At 29.5% G+C, this 12,459-nt stretch overlaps 1 protein-coding gene across 1 annotated transcript in view; it reads left to right on the forward strand.

Moving 5' to 3' along the window:
• LOC100164968 overlaps window positions 1-12,459 on the forward strand; it is a 54,378-nt gene that overhangs the window by 11,875 nt on the left and 30,044 nt on the right. Inside the window, exon 2 of the mRNA XM_001950866.5 lies at window positions 10,012-10,333. Within this exon, the coding sequence (XP_001950901.2) occupies window positions 10,066-10,333 (268 nt within the window). The 5' untranslated portion in view covers window positions 10,012-10,065. The remainder of the gene's footprint in view (window positions 1-10,011; window positions 10,334-12,459) is intronic.

Here is a 12,459-nt window from a genome sequence, read left to right on the forward strand (position 1 = left end):
CAAATATACATTTAACTCTCATGTTTGTTTTAAGATATAATTTCTTTATTCGAAACCATAAGCGTGCGACGATTATATGGATCCTTTTACCCCATCTACCAGAGTAACTAATGGCAAACATTTAAAATACTATTTTTTACTAATTATTTAAAAAAAAAAATAAACAAAAATGTCTGTCGTAAATCTTAAAATACCTCTCCGGGTAGAACCAACTGGGTCTAAACAGTGAATCTAAACCATTCAGAGACTCCTCAAAAACACACAAAAAATGTCCAGTGGTTTAGGAGGAGATCAATGACATACAGACAAACATTTATTTGTACTATATATATAGACATAGATTGTTATTATTTTCGTCCACCCGGCACCCAATTCATTTTACCAAACAAAATTATTATACATTAAAACCTTCCCCGTGACTCGACCGATTTGCTAGTGAAAACCGTATTAAAATAAGTAGAGTTCTTTTCGAGATATGCTCGTACATACAAAAAAGGTGCTTCTATTTTATAATATATACATATAGATTAATAGATTATATTATATTAATTGTATTAATATTTAATTATTATTATATTACACATTATAGTAGGAATATCGTATATGAGATCTCGGGGCCCCAAAAATCGAGGGCCCCTATGAATTGCACACCCAACACTCCCGATAATTGCGCCACTGTATGGTTTCGAAAGGGTTTTGGTATACAGATATATAGGTACTATAATATAGACAATAGACATATAGTATAAAATTAACTCAAGTTATCAATGTAAGATTAGGTTTGTATTTAAAGACGTATATTTTGTAAGTTCATGATACAGTCGATTCTCGGTAACTCGAAGTTTAAGGGGGAAAAAAATTCGTCTTACTAAAAATTTCGAGTTATTTATCAATATCTCATTGTTTTGTTGTTATTTGAAGGGGATATTTATTTGTTCGAGATGTCGAGAATTTCGAGTTATCAAGGTTCGAGTTACCGAGGGTACACTGTATTTAAATACATCGTAATTTTCAATATAGGTATACTCAGTTTATACAAATATACAATAATATACAGTTTATTTATATTTTATTTAAATAAAAATATACAATTTTACAAATACAAATTACTCGAATGTCCCGAATACACAAAATGATAGGTTAATTAAGTATATTCTTTAATTGCTTGATTGCTAAATTGGTTAAGGCTATATTCAGTATGAGGAATTTTAACTAAAACGTTTTAGTAAGGTTAATAAAATTAAATTTATTTAACCTTAGTAAAACTGTTAACATAAATATTTCAACCGTAATATATTTCAATATTTTAATCAAAATAAGCGAAATCTTAAAAGCACACTACACATACTATAATATAGGGTACATAACACTATTTTATAGTCTAACAATATTGCAGATTAGTTAAATTGAAATTTGCACGAGCGGTCATCAATTCGGCGACTTTATGTAAGGGATACAATATCCCGGATTCTATACTTATAATATTCAGGACCAGCAGCACGCCACTAATGCTACAGTGGACTCAAGAATCAATATATAATATGCAGGTTTTTTATAATAATATATATGTATATTATAATTTATAAGATACCACTTGTTTATTCACAGGACATCAACATAACTAACTGAATCTGAAAACTAATTAACATTTTAAAAAAAATGTCGTTTAATTCTTTATTATTTGTTTCAATATTATACTTATCCCATTATAAGTTATTAATTCTCAGAAAAAAACAGGTCTTTTTTATGGTACATTTTTCTCGGTATCATTTCAAACAGAAGCGTATTGTGTTATCCGAATACTGAGCTCCGTTGTCTTTAAAATATCATGAGATAATTTCTGTGGCCCACGTAAAATAATACATACAAATACAACGCGTTTAGCGATTAAGAGGATGCTACCCATGCATTTGTTGTCTCAGTCTTACACTCTTACACACGAACGACATAGCAAATTTTCGTTTCTCGATGTTTTAATTTTCAAGCGAGATATGAGCATTTTTAATGTTTGATATTTCACATACCCATATCTAATTTGAAAATGAAAATTTTGAAAAATCAGCAACGCTTAAGCACAGATAATGTTCTTACCTAAAAGTTGTATAATAGGTAAATTCACTCTAGTATCAAAACTAACATCACACTATTGAAACTAGCGAACAACAATTTGGTATGTCGCGCGTGTGTAAGATGAAGACAACAAGTGTATATGTAGCTTCCCCTTAACGGCAAATAATTATCACTACCTATCTTTTTGTAATTAAATTGCATATTATATATACTGAATTTGCCTACATTTTAATAACAATTTATTTTTAAGTAGTTGGGTCACAAACATTCAGTATAGGTACTTAAAAAATTGTATACATAGGGGTCAATTTTTTGGATATGTCACCCTCTTCTGCAAGAGGATATCCGCAGTACGCGCCACAGTATAACAATAATATTCTCCATAAATTCTCACCGTGTATTATAATAAACCCTCACAATGTTTCAATGAATATTGAACGTAGGGGCTTACCGTCGCGTTATTATAGCAATGTCATTCAGCATTTCCTTGAACCCGCATTGACCTTATATTATACACTATGACTGCCCCTTCCACTAAAATTTAGAATAAATGAATTAAAGCATGAACGCTATTATGCAGCATTATAAATTTTATAATAAGTAAATCTAAAATCTGTTCGTAATCTTAAAACAATATCCAACATATTTATTCAAATTTGAATAAGTAAAATGTAAAAAACCACATTAACAACATTATGACTTGACAAGACCATGGTCACCACATAGAAATTTGTATAAAATCATACAATAAAAAATTCAGTTTCCATTTTTTTTTTTATAAATACATTTTTAAAAAAGACAACACGTTTGTAGTATTATAGATGTATGTAGTTATTTATTTATTTCCTCTTGTATCCTCTTGTATTCTATAATAAGGTTTTAATTATAATTTTGGATTTTAGTAATATACACACTGAATGTTATTTCTATTATGAATCGCGGAAAAAAAAGCCCAGAAATAGAAATAGAAATGTGAACACATGTATACTCTACTTCTAATGACCTAATTAGTAATTACCATATACCTATAACAAAATATATTAATATATTATATATTATAATGAAATTAATTATTAATTGTTAATTGTATAAAATATAGATTGTAAATCAAATAAAAATATAAATATGAACACAATATTATGTATACGTCATAATTTATTGTGTTATAAGTTATAAGTCAAAAAACATCAGTCTTAGGTATATACATAGTACAATAATTTATAAATCAAAAAACATAAGCCTTAGATATATGCCAATATATTTTACAACATATACATAACCTTTATAACAACCTTTGTCACCACCTTTATTTGATTTTATAATTTACATTTCCAAAATTGGTAAACAAAAGTATAAAATATAAAACAAATTAAAACTGGATAAAACTATACTAGAAGGACGTGTAGATAGTATCTCAACAACCAAGTAATGGTGTACTAATAGTGATTATAGTAGCGATATTAGTGATAATAGTATATTATATTTTACTAGTTATTATTATTTATGATTATTAACTATTATAATAGTATGTAGTATGTATATGTATGTATATTTAATATATCATATTGTGTTCATATTTATAATGATCGTTTTCATTATAATATATAATATATTATTATATTTTGTTATAGCCTATAGATACATGGTAATTAGTAATGGTAAAAATTAAATACATTAATATATTGTACATATTTTTGAATTTTTAATACATACAAATCTGCACCCTAGTAATTACTAATTAGGAGTAGAGTATACATGTGTTCACATTTCTATTTCTGGGCTTTTTTTCCTTGGGCTTCTTTTCCGTAGGCTTTTTTTCCGCCTACCTTCTATTATACGTCTCCGGTTGCACCTTTGTTTGTACTATCTCTATACAATATTTGAACGAATATATACATTTTACGTAAGTATAATATAATATTCTACTGTTGTAGAAACTAGTTTAGAAGTAATGGTTGATTTTACAATATGCATTTATGGTTCTGGAGACCTGGAAGTTTGGATAGTGCAGAAGACCAAATTATTGTTGAGACTCTCGGACCCTTCTGCCTACAGTAACTATCAATTAGTATCGTAATACTGTTCTATAAAAATTAACTGTCTATTATGATCAATTGAGTATTTGGATAGAAATAAAATCTAAACTCCATAATATCGTAGAACGATTGTTGTTTTGTTCCTTAAATCATAAAAATATATACCTTGTTACATCTTACACGTATTGTAAGGTTGTAACGAACGGATAGGGTAAGATTATATTTTTGATTTCTTGCTTATCTATTATTATGGAAAGGGTGCTTCATCAATTTTGACTGATATGGAAACACTTTTACATTTATAATAATTAATACGTCTTAAAATGTATTGTAAAATAATGGCACATTTTTTTTTCTTTTAAGTTTACAGTTTACATGGATTTACAAAAGTATTTTATTGATAATTGTAGTTATTTTTTAAACTAATTACTGCTTTTAACGACCATGTGTGGTAAAATTATTTAAATGACGATTGACAACTAAAGTATACGTTATTAATCAGGTGATTTTTAACTAAAAATACTCCAAACCATCGAGAATTATTACATACTGCACAGTTGCACATATTAATATATTATGTTAAAACGTACTCAACATTTTAGGTACAATTGTTCAAATGTATATTTTTTTTAAACCAATTACCCGAGTGGGAATAACGAGTATACAATGTATAATAAAAGAAGAGTATAGACCCGTTATCGGTGGTTTGGTTATCAGTATGCATGTGTGTCCGTAGTCTGTACTCTGTTATGACGTTTAACAATTATATGCGTCCCTCCTACTCAATACAGTTGCAAACTACGTAATAACATCACATAATATAATATCATGGTGATAACAACGCGTATTAAATACATTTAAAAAACGAAACACGCCTGACATTTAACGATACTTAAACAAATACAGACTATGTTATGTAGCGTTGTTGTGGACCGTAGTAGGTACACGTGTTTTTTCGGACCACATTTATCGGTTTGACGTTTACAATGATTTTGAGCTAACACACAACTACACAAGCTGTTGGTGGGACGCCTTTTCCAGTTAGGTCAGCGTGGCTATCAGTACAATGTGTCATTGTGTTAAATTATTAATATTATTATTATTATTATTATTACGATGTGGCATAGATAGTTTAAATTAAAATAAAATAATTAATACACACCAAGGTCCAAGGCTCGTAGGTATTAACTATAGAATATTATTATTATTGCGATATCCGCCGCCGCGTTCTAACCATATACATGTACGCGTGTGGCTTGTATAGTTGTATTAAATTAATATGTTTTTCCCCTTTAATCTGTGGTCCAGAAAAAAAAAAATTAAAACAAAAATATTACAATAAATTGATGGTTATTTTCTTATCGTCCGTCCAAATTTAAATCGTTCACTTTTTTCCCTACTCCCCGTGCACCATTAAAATAGCAACGTTGCCGTTCATTAATATACCTACTCACGACATGACTACATGCACCGCGCCCGTGCACGTGCGCGGGCGAACGCAATGTGTTGCAAAACTCAGCCAGAGATAAACATTGAATATGGACTGTTTGCAATATACATTTTATAAAGTCGGCGGCGGCGGTTGCCAAGCAACTCCACATACGAACGACGTTGGCTAGCGTCTATTTTGTAATAATAATAATAATAATGCGTAATATAATATTATTATTTATTATAATATTATAGTCATATTCCATTTTACGGTGTTACTTGTGATTTAGACGTCATTTCGTTTTTGTTTTATTAAAATACTGGATATTAGTAAGTATTACTCTCGCCAATTTCCTAACTCAGAAGTTTTGTGTCTTTGTATACCTACGTATATAAGTATATTATTGTAGTTTACTTGCTTTTATCAGAACCGAGGGTTGCGTGTAGGGTACAATGGTACATACTTTACGTAATTATACACTACAAGTATTTTTTCAATCAATCTGTTCCTGACACCGCCGTGATACCATAGTGAAAATCCTTACGATTTCGAATACTCATATGCTTCTAAGTGTACCGTAATAATTATATTATAAATATGTCATGTGTACGATATTTTATAATCGTACGTTTATATTAATTCGAAATGCTTTTCTCCGCGACAAATAGTGATATTATTATAAAGTTTTATAAAAGCACTGACATTTCATTTGGGCTCATATATAGGTAGTGTTATAATTTCCGTTCTATAAAAAATTCAATAATTTCCGAACGACAAGAAAAGTACGTTTATGCTTTGAATGTTTATATTAAAAAATAATAATAATATTACTTATATAAAATATTTACTGCCTACCTTAATAGCGTAAATTTAGTTTACGTGTATTTTAGATTTTGAGCGCACCAATGAATGTATTGATTATATAATGATGTGATCACAAATGGTTTCTGGACTTCTGGTAGAAAAATGTACTTATAAAATTAATGGTGTGGGGGAAATACAGATAAACCGAAATATTTACGCAAAACTAGTTTTCAATAAAATTGATTATGTTTTATTTGTTGTATTTCATAAATGAATAACCGTAGATTTGAAATATTCACTAAAAATGTATTATGAATTCATAACAGTAAATATTTTCTTTGCATCAAGAAAAATGGTTGTAAAGTAGATAATAATATATAAATGGTATGTAGGAATGTTTTGCTTAATAAACTGTTCTTGCCGTTCTCGGTGTCTAGATTCGCCAAACTATTCCATAGAAGTATAGGACAGTACAGGAGCTACCCATCTACCACCTATTATTTGATATAATATGTATTTGACGAAACGTATTCGATACGTTCATATAATAGGTATAGACCGGGTAGAAAAAAGTATTTTTCGCTGGACGGTATAAGGTTATAATCCAATTTCCGACATTTCAACCACCATCAAAAATTGAACTTTTGGTGTAGGCGAGACAAAAAATATTAATCTTATGGACTTGAAACTATTCTTCATTACGTATATTATTATTTGTATACACAATTTAAATATGTTTAGACTAATATTGGTATTTCATACCTTACCATCTGTATAACGGGGTAAATAAATTATAAAATATTCTTTATTAAGAGGACGCTACACAGATATTTGTTGTCTCTGTCTTACAAGTGCATAACATAGCAAATTTACGATCAGCAAATAACGTTTAGCTCCGTTGGTTAAAAAATTAGAGTGAATTGACCTATATTATAGAACTTGAAGGTTAGAACATGATCTGTGTTAGTATGTGGGTTTTTTACAATAGTTCAGTTTTTAATTGAATTATGAAAAATTTTAATTTACGCTATATATACCTACCTAATATATGCAAAACTTCCTAAAAAATTGAACTATATAGTGACTATCTTTGTTCAGAAACGTTTTTCGTATCTATGCAATGATTTATTGAATTCAAATTTAACAAATCCATTACAGTGACAAGGTTTACTTGAAACTTACTACCGATATAACAAACGTTTTTTTTTAAATTTAAATTTATAATTATGGTATAGCTATATTGCCTTTGGTTGTACATAATATAGGTTATAACTTATAGGTACCACTGATTATGTTCTAAATCCATATTTTACGTATTAAAAGTAAATTATTACTTATATTTTATTTTATTAACATAATGATTGTACCATACATAATCCCCCAGGTACGGGTTGAATGGATTACCAAGGTTTACACGACATTGGTTTCTGCCAGCGTATATGAAATTACGTTCAAAAAAATATCCCGAATAAAATTTATTATAAATAATTTATATTATTATTATTATTATATTTTTTAAAATATTATTTTCATTTAATGAGCGTATAACGCCATAACGGTATATAAGTAACACTATAAATGTCTAGAATATAATATTATTAACTATTAAGCGATTAGAAATGGAAAACGTATTATACACGTTCATAATCTATATAATTATATGCATTGTATCTAACAGCCATATATATATTATATTATATATAGCTTCTATAATATTCGTAATGTTACCAATGGAATACATGAGTAGTATAGGTATACGAATACACCATACTAATATTATTTTTGAGTACAGCAATATAATTAAAGAGATAGAAAAAAAATAGAAAAAATACTTTACGACCTATTCTCATACCCACCAAATATACAAGAAAAAATTCATTAAGAGGACGGCTAAACCCGCATGTGTTGTCTCCGTCTTACAAATGTAAATCATAGCAAAAACTGTTTTATCGCGGGAAAGAATTGAGAAGACTACAGTCATAACATAAAATGTTCACCACATAAAAAAGAGAGCTTCGGCTGTGCAATATCGTTTTATTTTTTCGATATCAGAACTTCCAAAAAAGTTATTAAAGTTTGAAAAACACAATCAATAATGGATTTTGAAATAAAAAGAACTTTTTTCGTATTAGATATATCAAAAAAATAAAAATGTTATTGCACAGCCAAAGTTCTCTTGTTTATATCGTGAAAATGTCGTTTCTTAATTATGATTGTAGCTTTCTCAGTTCTTTACCGCGCAAAAAAGTTCTTGCTATGTTTTGCATTTGTAAGACGGAGACAACACATGCGGGTGTAGCGTCCTCTTAAAATCGGTCGAGCCGTTACGGAGGAGTTCATACACTACCACCGTTACACGAGATTTTTATATAATATATTAGATTATATTATTATCATAATATGCACATGTCGGAATTGTAGTTTTTTCATCAAGTTTAACATGTGTGAAAAAAACAGTGTAGCGCCTCTAATAATACCTACATAATATTTTATTTATATCTACATAAATTCCACGAGCGAGACCACGCGATTTAAAATGTTTAAGGTATAAGATTAAATGTAATAATGAAGATTATCAAATGATCATATTATTATCACATTGTGATGTTTAAATGGACTATACGTAATAATTAGTTTAATTAATTGTAATATTATAGGTAATGTTTAAGAGTTGAAAAATACTTCAATAAGTTATATTTTCAACTAGAATTTGCAATCAACATGTGATACTTTAAAATATATTATTATATATTTATGTTCCAAGTGTTAGTTTTAATTATTGTTTTAAATATGTATGTACAATATGTTTGTATTACATTTATTATAATAATGGTTGTCGTACAGAAACAGTTATTAAAAAAATTATATTTTATCATTTTTACCAAATTAAAATCATATATTTATTAATTATTAATTATTTTTTTGATTCCACCTTCATAAATTAATAATTAATATTTATTTTTAACTATCGTTTATCTTAAGGTTAATTTCAGTTGCTTTAGTAAACCAGTTATATTTCTTGTGCCAACTGCCAATATAGCTTTCTTTAACAGCAATAATGATGGTTATTATTGTTTTTATAGCTACCTATCTAATAGATTTAATGATATTATCTCAAAAATGCTTTAAAAATGTTTTTTTTATGTAATAAATTATTACTTATTATTTATTATTTATTAAATTCAGTATTTATTTATTTATTATATATATATATGAAATTTTTAACACTTTAAACTCAATAGTTAATAATATTTAATCACTATTACATAATTATTATAAATAACTAACAATATTCCATACTTCCATTTATAAATTAGGAATTACTAATTACTATGCCTATGACTAGGTACATGAAAATTAGTGTGCTTACATTTTATGCTGAAACTTAATATTTTCACGATTCATGATTATTTCGTATATTTTAATGATTACGAAAAAAAATGAAAATTCATAAATGAGGTGTAGAGGTAGATTGACCATTCTATATTATAATTTATATTAAAAAATAAAGCACGTCGTGTGACTAGACATTTGTCTCTGAATAGGTACGTCGGTAAACCACGCGCAATTATCAACTTTTTTTTTTTCCAATATCACAATTATAATTATATTGTGTACCTACAACTTCAACTAAACGTTCGGCTGTGTGCATGTGTGTGTGTGTTGAAGGAAGCGGTGATCGGTTGCGGTGGCGGTGATCGGTTGCGGTGGCGGCGACGGTGGATGGCGCCGCCTCGGTTGTCGGACGAACAAAAGGCATTGTCACGGCAGCGCAGGCGGGACAGGCGTAGGGAGTTGCAAAGATTGAGGCGCGCCGACCCGATATACCGGCTGGCGGAGCGGGCGCGAAACACGCGAGCCCGTCGGGAACAGAGGAACGACCCGGAGTACCGCAAGAAGGAAAGGGAACGCGACACGCGGGCGCACCGAGATCGGCGGAACAGGGTGGACACGGTGATGCGAAACATCGCCGGCAGCCTGTGGACCAACGGTAATGCTACGGGAATCCCCATCACATATTACATGTACCTAGGTATACCAAAAGTAGTAAAAGTCGACCGTCGAGCAAAGTCCGCGTAATTACATAATATTATATTATTACTTTATATTTTAAATACATTGCTCATTGTATATAAATCTGCCTTCTGTAATAAGTAGTATGAAATATAGAGGATCCTCAGGAGAGCTAATGGGCCTCACCTTAAATATCTCATTAGTCCCATCAAATCGTTATGTCGTATTTTTTACTTGCAGGTACCTACTTAAAATTATTATTGCAGATATTATGGATTAAGAATGATGAATGACAAAAGATATTGATTATTTTCTGATAACGATAGATTATAATAGATATTAGGTATATTTTTAGAAAGTAAAAAACATACTTAAAATTGAAGTAATTTAAATTGTTTGTTATTTTGTAAATTATTGGAGAACTTGATGTAGTATGGTCTTATACATTATATATTATGTATAGTATTAACTGTTTTATTTTCTAAAAAAAAGTGTAAGCCCCTTCTAAAATGTTATCCCAGTTCCGGCTATGTGGGAATCGTTCTTGTTAGAGGCCTTAGAGCGTTCTTCTCACTGTATACTTGTCCAGTGTATGTATTATAGTATATAGTATATACAATATACATCTATTCGCATTACTCATATACTCGATCGATGTTCGAATCAAGGAATTTGATGGATGGTTTTAGCTTTCTAGGGACATTTATAGGTTCGGGTTCCCAATTGCTAACATGTACTGAAGTCCATAAACCTACACTTTAATAGTTTAATATCATTGAATTCAATTTAAAATATTATATATATAATAAGAATAAAATTACATTTTTCATTAAACCGGTGAGTGCAATAATTTGTATTATCACTCTGAGACTTGTTTGTATGTTACATAGTACATAGTATATTGCAAACAAATGAGCAAAAATACGCATTCTAATATATAGATAGTACTTTCAATTACTTTCCGATTTTAAGATTAAAATCCCCTTCTCCTCGGTGATTGCAGTTATCTGCTTCGTCCTACTCAGCATCACAACTCTCAGTTCGCACTATAGTTATCCCAAAAATTAGAAAAAGTCTTGTCTATAAATCCGCCCTTCTCCCACCAGACCACCCGCCATCAGGCGTACCTGCAGCTATACATACGCGGAGCTATACAAATGTTGGGTCCCAAAGTTTTCCAATAAAGCACGCATGTACCACGGTGACCCAGAAACGCGATCTTGTTACCTATATAAACGCATCGGTTTATTGTGGCAACCGCTGACGCCCTCCAGTCGACCTGTATATTATATACGTGCGTAGTCGGTATTATTGTTGTTGTTGTTGTTGTTAGCAACGCTAAATATAATTTGAAATTATTATGTTATCGTGGTATGTTGTAGTAGTTTATAATTTTTTACTATTATTATTCGTTGTATCGAAACGGTCGAGAAAATGATACCATGAGCATGCACGATGAGTGTTTCCTTATAATAAATAATACAATCATTAAATTGAATGACGATGACCGTTTAAGATTTAATTTATACATAATATAATAAAAATTGCATCGTATACACGTTAATAAAAAATTAAGCCTGTACTTTATAGTGTTTATACTGGCGTTAAGCCGTGTTTTCTCTCGCGTGTTTGAGACTATATTTATTATATATTATAATAAACTTACAGTGTGGTTTTCTGCTCGCAATCTGACTGGCGTACAATATCATGAATGTATATTGTTCTTTATAATATACGTATACCTATGTCGACATTTTTAACCAAAATATATTTCACATGCCTTTATATGGTGGTGGATGATTATTATATTTTTGTTATTATTATTTTTCTGCAGTCTTGAAACTTGCATTTGTGTACCATCATGGCCTTGTTGCATGTTCAACTCGTGATGACAATATTTTGTCCACTGTACATTGCAGTGGCGCCCAAGATATATTTTTCAAGTGTAGCAAGAAAAAATTTTACCCACCAACCCGCCCCTTTACAAACTAAATTACCTATATTATTTTATACATTTTATCATATTTTAATTGATAATATTAGTAAATATTAAGGTATTAACCAATATAATCTGTGATTGATTATGAACATATTTCAAGTTGA

The sequence above is a fragment of the Acyrthosiphon pisum genome, chromosome A1, assembly GCF_005508785.2.
Source record: "Acyrthosiphon pisum isolate AL4f chromosome A1, pea_aphid_22Mar2018_4r6ur, whole genome shotgun sequence".
Classification (NCBI taxonomy): Eukaryota; Metazoa; Arthropoda; class Insecta; order Hemiptera; family Aphididae; genus Acyrthosiphon; species Acyrthosiphon pisum.